This window comes from Branchiostoma floridae, chromosome 14 (genome assembly GCF_000003815.2).
Source record: "Branchiostoma floridae strain S238N-H82 chromosome 14, Bfl_VNyyK, whole genome shotgun sequence".
In the NCBI taxonomy this organism is placed as follows: Eukaryota; Metazoa; Chordata; class Leptocardii; order Amphioxiformes; family Branchiostomatidae; genus Branchiostoma; species Branchiostoma floridae.
This window is the reverse complement of record NC_049992.1, coordinates 946,908-959,699: the sequence shown is the minus strand read 5'-3', so window position 1 is coordinate 959,699 and position 12,792 is coordinate 946,908. Positions and strand designations below refer to the sequence as shown.

The following is a 12,792-nucleotide window of genomic DNA, read 5'->3' as shown; positions in this document are numbered from 1 at the left end:
ATAGAGTGTGGGCATAAGAGAAAGGTATGTGTATGATTTGTCCTGTGTTTCTTTTTGTTTCTTTGGTAATGCCATTTCCATACTGTATACAGGTAATTTGTTGTTTTGGGCTAGTCATATTCGCTTGGTTTTTGGGCCTGCTTAATCTATGGTACAGGCAGGGTTAAGTGGTGGAGGCTTAGCTTTGTTCTGTTTTAAATTCAGTATCGTTTGTTGCATTTTGTCGCGGCAAATATATGATGAAATTCCCCTTCTAAGCAACTGCTCATTGGTTTGCGGGGATGTTTGCTGGGTGTTTGCTCTGACTACAACAGCTTCTGAACTTTTCAAAGCTTCCATTGCCAGCAGCTTGCCATCTATAAATGGGATTGACAAGGACATTTTTCATAGTAAATTATGCTGTTAAATTTGGCTTAGATACTACAGGAGATTTAGGTTTGGGTTGGATGGATTGAATGAAAATATCATACCACCCTGGGGACTAACTGTTGCTGCTGCATGGGGGCTACCACTATTCATGCTGTCTAATGTCTATGGAACTACAGATAAAAGTATCATTGGTCAAATTATGCGAGTAACATTCCGATGTCAAGTGAATAACACCCCAGAAATAAATCTTTAATGAATATCATTGGAAGAACACAAACCAAAGAGAGCAGCTGCATTAGGTCAGTACATTGAAATAGGAAGATATTAGTATATCATGTGACAGAGTAACTACATGTGCATGGGCCATCTGAGACAAAAAAAGGTAGCGTCTCAACAACTTCAAAGTACTGTGGTTGGTTACATACTTAAGAAATCCAAAATAAGTAATGTTCATCCATGTCCAAACTTACAAATTCAGAAAATGGAATTTCAGAGTCAGACTTTTGCATGGTGCACAACCAACACGGTAAAAAGCTCATTTTTCCAACCACGTACCACAGACAAAAAGGCAAAAATACACAATAGGTCTACAGAAACCCAATACATTTCATGCAGGCCTGAGGTCTACGAACTCTTGTTTTATTTGTTTTGCCCACAGTTTTGTGATGCCACATTCGGTCATTAATCGCTAAGGTTATGTTATGTTGCAAATATTTCCGTCGATCAGTCTGCTACTTTTGCCTAACATATCAATATGTAGAATAGAAGGTTATGTTTTGAGTTGTGCTAGTGTGAGATATCATGCAGGAATGTAGTTAAGCAAGGAGCTTTCATCGGTCAAGGTACGCTGTACTTCAATGTTACTCGATACTTACAATGATGAGGTTTTTGTATAAAACCTCTAAAATATCTGCTACTCTTGTCTGACATGCCAATGTCTAGAATAGTTTATAACCTTCGCAAAGAAGGTGATGTTCTGTGGTGTGGGCGTGTATGTATGTCAACAAACAATTTAAGAAGCTACAGATGGATATCCTAGCCTGGGTACCATCCGATTTCTACCGGAGCTCCTTGTCAGCACTACATCAAAAAGAACAGCTCAAGTATACGCTCAGCCCCGGTAGAAATCGGATGGTACCCAGGCTAGGATATCCCGATCATCAAGATATTTGGTAGGTGAATGGCGGTTACAGAAATGTAGCCTCCGTTGCAGTCTTCGAACGGGACTAGGTTTGTTTTTTTTTGGGGAGGGGGGGGGGGGGGCGTTGGTTCGCAAATTTCTAACGTTCGAAAATGGTTCTCCTAGTCTTGGCCTTTTCCTACGGTATCGCAGCGGACTGTGTATGTTTGTGTGATTGTGGACAGCATAACATTGGAGGCTTTGGATGGTTTTGCATGATATTTGGTGGATGGGTACAGAGGGGGGCCGTAGGGGTCACGAAAAGGAAGATTAATTTCTATACAGTGCCTCCTAAAGGGTACATAAGATACTGTAGCGGAACTTCGAGCTCTAATTTTCTGCAACTGCTACGGTCGGGATGTTGTATGATGGACGAAAGCTCTTCTTGAGGGGTGAAAGTGTGTACGCAGGCCCCTAGCAGCTTGTTTGGAACTGGGCGTGTTCGTTTTGACATTTGGACATGAATAACTTAAGAAGGGGTCATAGGATCATCTTATGTTATGCAGATAGCTTGGGTGATGGCTTTGCATAATTTGATAGTATGTATGCGATTCAGGAGCTAATTGGCATAATCCATAATGATAACTTGAAAAGATTGACATCATTCGACGAAGGTACGAGATCGTGGCATAAGGTTGTAAATTAGACCCGTCAAAAATTAATTGACTCATTTACTACTAACCCACCGTTTCCAGGGACAGACTGCGCTGCATATAAAGCCTCCGGACTGACCAGTGGAGTCTACACAGTCGGATCCCTCCAGTCTGGTGTGCAGGCCTACTGTGATATGGATACAGCAGGTACTGTACTTGTACACGGGGATTGCTGTGAGTTATTTTTTCTTATCAGCAGCGATTCATAAGCGATACTATTTTATTATAATGATACGATTTTTAAGACTTTATATCCGTACACAAAAATAAAGCGCTTACCAACAAGCTTTCGATCAGTCCTCTGATCCTTCTCAAGTTGTAATGACCCAAGACCTAAGTCGCACTTCCGGAACGGAAGTGTGACGTCAGTAAAGGGTCAAAGGTGCTTGACAGTCGGTATCGGCCCCCGTCTCGGGAAGGTTGATGGGCTCTGATGTAAATGGCCTCTTTCACTCCCCTGAGAAAGTAATCCTGTTCGAAATCAAGTATCCCCACCTTGTCGAAATCCACAGAGTGTCCCGGAGATTCTATATGGATGTGTTGTGCCACCTCCGATGTTTTGGCTGAGCTGGGCCGTCTATGCTCTAGAAGATATACTATCAGAGAAGGAACATCTGGTTTATAGAGAAACCCAGTTCTACTAACCGTGATCCTGGTCGTGTCAACAGAGGTTTTGTCATACTCCCGTACGTAAAAGACCTCTCAGAGGCCCTCAGGAGAATCTTTGACACGCACGGAGTCAAAACGTGCTTCAAACCCACAAAGACCCTGAGACAGTATTTGGTTGCACCTAAGGATAAAACTCCAAAGGCTGATAAGTGTGGTGTCATTTACCACATTCCTTGCCAAGGCCAAAACATCCGTGGCCCTTGTCAGGAGTCCTACGTAGGTGAAACTAGCCGCGCTCTCAGAACCAGGTTTCTAGAGCATAGACGGCCCAGCTCAGTCAAAACATCGGAGGTGGCACAACACATCCACATAGAATCTCCGGGACACTCTGTGGATTTCGACAAGGTGGGGATACTTGATTTCGAACAGGATTACTTTCTCAGGGGAGTGAAAGAGGCCATTTACATCAGAGCCCATCAACCTTCCCTCAACCGAGACGGGGGCCGATACCGACTGTCAAGCACCTTTGACCCTTTACTGACGTCACACTTCCGTTCCGGAAGTGCGACTTAGGTCTTGGGTCATTACAACTTGAGAAGGATCAGAGGACTAATCGAAAGCTTGTTGGTAAGCGCTTTATTTTTGTGTACGGATATAAAGTCTTAAAAATCGTATCATTATGTTAACTACCGTCACAGATGAACTTACATTCAACTATTTTATTATGCTTATAATATTATTTCTACTGTATAAGCAATGGCATATGTTGCCGGAAGATGAAAATGACCTGACGGTACATATCTGATATCTTTGAAAAGATAAAAAGTAAAGTGACAGTGAATCAGCCATGTACGCAGATGTGAACCTGGGTTTGCCTTCAGAAGTCTTCGTAAGCTTCTAGTTTCTACCCTTTTTATTTTACACATTGTCACATGCTGGAATACAGAACATCGTCAACAGTCCAAACAGCCGCAGTCGATCTTTACAGTGGCAGTGCGAACAACTTTTGTGATATCATCACTTCAACTCCTTTAAACTCACCAAACTAATCCAGAGTGTTTATTCCACAGGAGGCGGCTGGACTGTGATCCAGCGGCGGCAGGACGGGTCGGTCCCCTTCAACCGGACCTGGGAGGAGTACAAACTGGGCTTTGGGAACAAGAACGGAGAGTACTGGCTGGGGAACGAGAACATCCACCTCCTGACCAATCAGAAAGAGTACGTGCTGCGGATTGAACTTCAGGATTGGGAAGGGAACCAGAAATTCGCAGAATACAGCACATTTAGGTTGGTAGTACTACTCTTCCTTAGGAAATCCCATGGAAATACAAATGATAAAATAATCAGAAGGCACTTTGAAGGACATCTCAATCCTAAACAACCTTTTAGCAAGCCTAAAATGTGGGTGTCGTGATCTTCCATTTACTTCCGGCACATGACCACGGGATATCCATGCCCTCAGTGAAAGGTCGACCAAACAAAACAAAATTTTTATCTGCCTGTGAAAGTTTAGACCCAACCTGTTCCTTCTAGCCCCAAAATGACACCCGACAGTCCGGACGTATATACATCTGGTCACACCAATTTCATTTCTTGCTTCACGGATTTGCCCATGCTCGTTTTTTCCATTAAAAAAAATAAGTTCCGAGAAAAAATAATCCAGGTTTTGCTACCATAAACCTGTAAATATTACCATTCAGAGCCACATACACATTATTTCAGTCTAAAAACAATGCCCTTTGTTCAGAACATTAGTAACAAATCAAAGGAAGGGTTCATTGTTTAAAACATTGGCATTAAACTACTCAGACTGTTGTTTTTTGTGTTAGATAAGCCGTATATCTTCACCCCATACCTTTTGAAAATTGAAAAAAAAATTGTTTCGACCTGTCGATCAAACTTTTTCTGAAAAGAAATCCGACAAGCAACAAATAAATTTGGTGTGGCCTCTTAGATGAATATATTGTAGCACTTCCTGGTTATTTTAACAACCTGAAAGTTAGTTTTCTAACGTCTCGTACACAAGCATGCACACATCAGTCTCTGGTCAATTCTCTACTGCTTCAGCTGAAATTGAAAACCTACTCTTGTTCATATTAACTGATTGTGAGAATGAATGTTCCCATCCAGGGTGTCCAGTGAGTCGGACGGGTACAGGCTGCACATTTCCGGGTATTCCGGCACCGCGGGAGACTCCATGGCTTACCACAACGGGCTGATGTTCTCCACTGTGGACAGGGACAATGATACCAGCAGCAACCATTGTTCTCAGCAGAGCGGACAGGGCGGCTGGTGGTTTGGGCGCTGCTGCAGCCGCTCCTTCCTCAACGACCGTTACCTGGGCAACTGTGGGAGCTCCTGTCCATCTGCGGAAGGTGTGGTGTGGTACCACTGGAGAGGCTGGAGTTACTCCCTGAAGTCTGTGTCCATGAAAATCAGGCCATCATAATTATATTTTCTCTACTAAATCTGATCACATTCAATTATCCGCAAAATCTTTAATCCTAATAAAGAATATTCTTTGTAAATAATTTACACAACTCTGCATTAACGCCAGTTCACCTTTATGCGCGGGATAACCTATATCCGTTGTTTTTAAAGACAGGGTATTTAAGGATATCAAGTCGACGAGGCGGTTTCAAACTGCATTATTTAAAAATATTACAATTTAGAACCACAGTCTGTTGACTTGGTTTCCCTAGATACTGTGTCTAAGAATAAACAACAGATATAGGTCACCCCGCGAATAAAGGTGAACTAGCGTTACATGTATCATGATATTATTGTGTACTTCTACATGTCTGTAAACTAACAATGAAATAAAATTTTACAAGTCAATTTTACAAACTGTACTATCTCAACTTCTCCAATAGATGTGTGACGTTGTTAGCATATTCTGACTTCTCAGAAGCTGATCCTGACACCTGAAAAGATAAAAAAATATTACAAGTGTGTTTAACTTACAAGAGTTCAAATACACACCTACACGGGGGCAGGTGATATTCACATCAAAAGGACTTTTCAGGGTTACATGAAGATTACACACAGTGATTACGTCGTCATATCATACATTGAATGACGTTGATAAGAATGTTCTCAAGGAATGAACCCAACCGATTTGTTAATTTTTGCCAGACAGTTTTATCACTTTGCTAAGGTATATTATGTTGTTGGCTAAAGGAAAGTGATGCGGACCCAGCCAAAGACAATAGACTAAGTATGCATTTTTAGATTAAAATTATCTCATTTTCATTGTTTTTATGTGGTTATTTGTTGTCAAGCCTTCTATAATAAGGACGAAATTTGGGTGTACTTGTGTTGCCCGCGAATAAAACATCAAACATAGAATAAAACAAATATAGCATAGGGCTGGAAGATCTTCTATGTGATCTCAACAATTTGTATGCTATCCGAGAAATTCATATGATAGGAAACGAGTAGTTGTAGAAGGTCCTTGTAAGGACTAAGGCAAGGACTGTACCTTGTAGGGGGGTCTAAGGTCTAAGGTAAGGATTGTACCTTGTAGAAGGGCCTAATGCCTAAGGTAAGGACTGTACCTTGTAGGGGGGTCTAAGGTCTAAGGTAAGGATTGTACCTTGTAGGGGGGTCTAAGGTCTAAGGTAAGGATTGTACCTTGTAGAAGGGCCTAATGCCTAAGGTAAGGACTGTACCTTGTAGGGGGGTCTAAGGACTAAGGCAAGGACTGTACCTTGAAGAAGGGCCTAATGCCTAAGGCAAGGACTGTACCTTGACATGTGAGAAGCAGGGGTGAGGTGGCTGGGGTAATACAGGGCAGTAGACGTCACACAGTATCAACCAGACGGCATCCGGCTCCAGTTGTATCAGGGCATCAAACACACCAAATGCACCCTGAACAGACAAAAAATATAATTATATAAAAAATTCTATGAGTAATTCAATGGTACAGCTAACTCCTTTACTACAACACAGGCACACTGTACAGACAATAACAACTCAGTCATACACATCAATGAGAACTGTAAGCGTTATTGTTATTGGTACAAACAAATAAGACCAAAAAAATTCTACATTGTATGAGTAATGGACCCTTCCAGCCGAACGCCATATCGAACAAATAGAACCCCCTATTCTATTTCGAATACTCGGTCAAAAACAGCCCTAGTGGGACAGGAATGGGCAAAGAAAAATGCTATGCCTTTTTTTGTTTATGACTATACCGACCGAGTATTGTTGTTTTGGGAAGGGTAGGCGCTACATAGCATTACTTTCTTCCTGGACAGGATGCGCATGTAAAGCAATGTTCGTAGGAGAGGCGGGACTCAGCACTAGCGGACTTTGTAGTGGTGTCTTATATTTGACACGTGGTACAAGCTCCCTCTCCGCGAGTGACCGAGCTACTTTCTTCTTAATTTGTTTTTTTCTCCTGAGCATGTATGCACATGCCATGTATGCAACAAACGCGGTAGACAACCTGTCACATATATACGTACCCAGCTTTACACCTGCATCGACCGCATGTCAGAAACTGGGCACTCCTGCCCACTAACAAGGTAATATTATGGAGCGCCTCCCGCCTGCGCTTTGACTGAAATTATATCGCCCTTACCGCAACTATATACGTCCCCTCCTAAAATGACTCTACCCAGTGGATGTAGCCTTCCACAAAGAATGCATAGCATTTTTCTGTCGCCCGTTCTGAGAGGATTTTAAGGCCCCAATAGCTAAACCGAAGTCAGTCAGTATCCTCAGCCTAATAGCGGCGGCGGCCATGTTTTTGCAACTCGCGCCATTTTTGACCGAGGTTTTGAAATAGAACCCGACATCGAACAAGGGGCGGGGCTTTTGGCGTTCAGCTGGAAGGGTCCATTCAATTGTACGGCTAACTTCTCTACTGCACCACAGGCGCCCTGTACAGACAAATATGAATACAGATTTTCAATGAGTAATTCAATTGTGCAGCTAACTCCTTTACTATACCACAGGTACCCTGCACAAGCAAATATAAAAAGTTATTTTTCTTCATTGTATGTGTTCCCCGGAGCTTCTTCATTCCAGTCAGAAGCTCTGAGGACACAACTGGCGGTACGGCCACTACTGGGGGTACGGACACAACTGGGGGTACGGCCACTTCTGGGGGTACGGACACTAATATGGGACAGTTAATACTTTGTACTTAATTATGTTAATACCTAATGATTGAATTGTCCTGAGGAAGATGGTAGTCACCAAAAGATAGATTGAACAAAACACTTGATGGTTTACAAATAATCTTATTATTCAGTGCCTTACCAACCTGATGAATCTGTACACTTGAATATCTTTGGAACACAGTCACAATGTTTAATAGCATACCTCTTGTAGTTTTGTAGGCTGCCTGGCGCTGAGATAAGGGATACAGGCACACGCGATCATCTCCACCTCGGTCTCCCCTACCCCCAACTGCAGACAGAGAGGTCCCAGCCCTGCTAAGATGGCCGACTGAAGCCTGTGTGCTACTGTGTGGGTGTAGGCTGGGCCTGTCTTCATGCTGTATGGGTGGGGAACAAAATAAACATGATCATTTCAAGATCTTGTAAATTAGAGAAATAAACAAAGAGCAAACACATGAGTAGGAGTACCATCTGGATAGTAGTTCGCTCCTATGTTTGCTTCTGCTATCCGTCTGGAGACTTGCGCATTCAAACTGTTTGGTGCTAACGTTGCGAATGAAGGAATAGGGTCTAGAGCACTCGTTCGATGACAACAGGCCCTCCCGCAAGAAGACGGATGGCTTGTCCGGTGTTGGAACGCCTGTTCGAACGATCGCTTGAACCCATTCCATAATTCGCTCATTTGTGGGGACCAATCAGCGCCTGCTTCCAAAATTTGGACGATTCCAGACGTTAAGATGGCCCGCGTTCCCAGACGGAATAGCAGAGAAGAGACTGTATATAGTGTATAATTAATGTCAGAGCTAGAAGCGACTGTATATAGTGTATAATGAACGCCGGAGCGTACTACTATCCGGATGGTACCCAGGCTAACTATTCATGGAAAACACACTAAAAATAAGAGCTCCAAGATACAGTCAAACCTGGATTCAGCAAACTCTCGAGGGACTGGGAAAAGTCAGTTGCTGAGGAAAGGGTGGGGTTAACTCAAAATTAAAAAAATGGATGGGACTGTTTTAATGTGACTTGCGACTGGGAACCATGCATCTTTGATTGTACGAAAACATTGGTTATTGTTATGTTGTGGCAAAATCACCAAAAGGCTGACCCTGGCAAGGGAAAGAGGAAAAACGAGCCTGGAGACAACTCTCTATCTTCATGTCTACCTTGTCCCCCAAACGACTTGGAGGTCAAGGGACTAGGTCGGTAGGTGTAGGTAGAATCAAGATATTGTTAGTAAGACTGCAACTGTTACAATAATACAGACATCTTAATTGTCAAAACATTACGTAAGACAAAAGAAAAGGATGAGTCTGAACCTGATTTTGGCCTGGTTTGTGAGAAAGGTCGTGACCTTGGGCCACACCTCCTTGACGACACGCTTCCTGATGAAGTCACCACACACTCTTCCCATCATGCACAGGGTCTCAAAGGCCTGGAAAGACAAGCATTACAAACACTGTAATGAACACTGTATATGAAAGTCAGTGTTAACAAACAATGAGATAAAACCAACAAGGGGGTGTTAGTCTGTGATGCTGCAGTACCTGAAACAGCTGCTAGGGGAAGGGGGCAAATTAGCAGGTTTCTATGATACAATTCTACTAAACTCATAACAATACATCAAAAGGATTTAAAACATGGGTGTTGGACACAAAAACTAGACAACTAGAAACATAAATTTAAAACACTGACCTTGAGAATGACCAGTGGTTCTGGGTCCTCCAGCCTGTGTGTGAAGGGTTGCCACAGTTGGTGCACCTGTAACAAGCAGTGTAGCAAATTGCAAATAATCACCTGTTCATTCGAAGGGATCAAGAAGTTAAGTCTTCACCCAAGAATTTCACAAAGCAGGTAATGTAATGCATTTAATTTCGCGGGGATTTAATTTTGCGGTAGCTCAAAAATGTTCACGGTGTTTTTTAGTTTGCGGTAGCGCCATAGACTGTAGTAACATACTATAATGGCAAAACGTTTGGGGTGGTTTTAAGTTTGAGGTGGCTACCGCAAAAAACGGAAACATAAAACCACCGCGGACATTTCTGCATTTACAGTACATCATCATCAGGCTACTACACATGTTGCCATTATCCCTTACTGTATATCAAGTACTGTAAGTCCTGATATTTTCAATGTACTTTTATGTTCACGGTTTTCACGGTGACGACTGTAACGTGGACTTATCATTACTGATAACAAATAATTCACAGACTTTTTTTATGTGCACTTGCTGCGACAGTGAACATTTAGTTTTGAGAACAAGTTAAATTTTCTCAGACCGTGAAAGTTTGGTACCGAGAAGACAAAGTGAATTACAGTATGTCCCCTACTTCAAAGGTATTCTACCCACCTGTGGCAGCAGGTGGTCTGGGTTGTCCCGTAGAGCCGTCAGTCCCTCGCAGGTGACATCCAACACCTGCAGCCGCAGCCTGGGGTCACCCGAGGACATCAGGTGTCTGCACCTGGCAAGCACCTGAGGAAAAAGTAGAGTTACGATAACCATGAGTGCCAAGTCTGATGGTAAAAGGTACTTGTACCAGTAGTCCCATAGTCTTTTTGAGGTGGTAAGGGCAATGGGCTGTTATCCACTGTGTCTAGGGCACGGTATTGGAGGCGGAGCCCATCCCTCTCCTTCCACCGAATTGTACCTACCCAACCGGTGTCAGCTATATCTATTCTTAAACCTGGAAGGAGTGAGGATAGTTAAGTGCCCTCAATCCCAAGGACACAATGTCTAGCCAGAAATGTAAGGTTTCGAACCTGTGACCCCTCGCAACCGTAAACTATTAAGCCACTTGGCCATTCAATGCCAATGATAGATAAAATGCAACAGGGATAAATAATGTAAATGTTCCAACACAATGAATACAAGCATTACTGTAAGCAAAGATGGCAACATTGTCTTATTTGCCTCCTTTTCTTAAAGCAGACCCTTGAGACTAGCTAGCCCTTACCTCAAGAACATTCTTGATATGTGCAGGAACTTCAGCCTTCCTGTCGGCTTCCTCCATGGCTTCTTCCTTCCCAGCATCCTCTGCAGACTCCTTCCCATCATGCTCCACAACTGTGATGTCATCATCACCAAGGAGACCATCTGCCACCTTTTTTGTCTGGTGATATTCCACCAGGAAGTCCCTGATAGACTGGGTCCCCTCCACAGCCCAGGTTGGTCTGGATGGTCTCTGGTTTGCTTCTTCATTCTGGGGCACAAAAATATTGTTCATTCATTCAATTACATATTCTCATTCAAAAATTCACTCATTGCCTCATTCACGCAAATCAGTCATTCTTTCATTCATTCATTTCTTCTCTTTTTCATTCATCTTTGGGCATGGTTTTAGTCATATGGTAAGTAAATGCTACAAGAAAATCTTTTATTAACTGAATACAATTAAGGGTTCTTCTCTGGCGACCTGACGACAAGCTAAGACGCGGTTGACCTTCCTTGACCCTTAGGAAGTTGATCGAGGAGGATGTTGGTCTCCAAGACAGGGACCTCTTGTCTTTCATATTCGACAGAGTCATCTGGAGGGACTTCATAGTGTCACCAGTTGAATAAACTGGACTAAACTGTAAACAGTCATCTTTCCCTCGACCCCTATATTCTTCAGGGCAGGCACATAAAGCGCAATGACATAAAACAAACAAACAAACAAACAAACCTTGTTGCTAGGGAACCACCTGTTGATGGCGGTTACCAGGGACTGCAGGACCCTGATGAAGCTGACGGATCTGTCCTCGTGGTGCTGGTCCAGCGCTAGCAGGATCTCTTCTATCGTGTCTCACAAACAAACAAACAAACAAACAAACAAACCTTGTTGCCAGGGAACCACCTGTTGATGGCCGTTACCAGGGACAGCAGGACCCTGACGAAGCTGACGGACCTCTCCTCGTGATGCCGGTCCAGCGCTAGCAGGATCTCTTCTATTGAGTCTCACAAACAAACAAACAGACAAACAAACAAACAAACCTTGTTGCTAGGGAACCACCTGTTGATGGCGGTTACCAGGGACAGCAGGACCCTGACGAAGCTGACGGACCTCTCCTCGTGGTGCCGGTCCAGCGCTAGCAGGATCTCCTCTATTGTGTCTCACAAACAAACAAACAAACAAACAAACAAACAAACAAACAAACCTTGTTGCTAGGGAACCACCTGTTGATGGCCGTTACCAGGGACTGACGAAGCTGACAGACCTGTCCTCGTGATGCTGGTCCAGCGCTAGCAGGATCTCCTCTATCGTGTCTCTCAAACAAACAAACAAACAAACAAACAAACAAACCTTGTTGCCAGGGAACCACCTGTTGATGGCGGTTACCAGGGACTGCAGGACCCTGATGAAGCTGACAGACCTGTCCTCATGGTGCCGGTCCAGCGCTAGCAGGATCTCCTCTATCGTGTCTCTCAAACAAACAAACAAACAAACAAACAAACAAACCTTGTTGCTAGGGAACCACCTGTTGATGGCGGTTACCAGTGACAGCAGGACCCTGATGAAGCTGACAGACCTCTCCTCGTGGTGCCGGTCCAGCGCTAGCAGGATCTCATCTATCGTGTCTCACAAACAAACAAACAAACAAACAAACCTTGTTGCTAGGGAACCACCTGTTGATGGCCGTTACCAGGGACTGCAGGACCCTGATGAAGCTGACGGATCTCTCCTCATGGTGCTGGTCCAGAGATAGCAGGATCTCCTCTATCGTGTCTCACAAACAAACAAACAAACAAACAAACCTTGTTGCTAGGGAACCACCTGTTGATGGCGGTTACCAGGGACTGCAGGACCCTGATGAAGCTGACGGATCTCTCCTCATGGTGCTGGTCCAGAGATAGCAGGATCTCCTCTATCGT

The 12,792-nt window shown here is 43.6% G+C and overlaps 2 protein-coding genes across 2 annotated transcripts in view; one reads left to right on the top strand and one right to left on the bottom strand.

Annotated features, from left to right (window-relative positions):
* LOC118430806 overlaps positions 1-5,260 on the top strand; it is a 34,517-nt gene extending 29,257 nt beyond the window's left edge. Inside the window, exons 23-26 of the mRNA XM_035841830.1 lie at positions 2,245-2,349; positions 3,053-3,216; positions 3,827-4,098; positions 4,942-5,260. Of these exons, the coding sequence (XP_035697723.1) occupies positions 2,245-2,349; positions 3,053-3,216; positions 3,827-4,098; positions 4,942-5,260 (860 nt within the window). The remainder of the gene's footprint in view (positions 1-2,244; positions 2,350-3,052; positions 3,217-3,826; positions 4,099-4,941) is intronic.
* Positions 5,261-5,301: 41 nt separating this feature from the next.
* LOC118430514 (TELO2-interacting protein 1 homolog) overlaps positions 5,302-12,792 on the bottom strand; it is a 33,045-nt gene continuing 25,554 nt past the window's right edge. Inside the window, exons 15-22 of the mRNA XM_035841427.1 lie at positions 12,224-12,344; positions 10,898-11,143; positions 10,294-10,416; positions 9,639-9,704; positions 9,263-9,378; positions 8,146-8,320; positions 6,559-6,681; positions 5,302-5,735 (exon numbers count right to left, since the gene is read on the bottom strand). Of these exons, the coding sequence (XP_035697320.1) occupies positions 5,664-5,735; positions 6,559-6,681; positions 8,146-8,320; positions 9,263-9,378; positions 9,639-9,704; positions 10,294-10,416; positions 10,898-11,143; positions 12,224-12,344 (1,042 nt within the window). The 3' untranslated portion in view covers positions 5,302-5,663. The remainder of the gene's footprint in view (positions 5,736-6,558; positions 6,682-8,145; positions 8,321-9,262; positions 9,379-9,638; positions 9,705-10,293; positions 10,417-10,897; positions 11,144-12,223; positions 12,345-12,792) is intronic.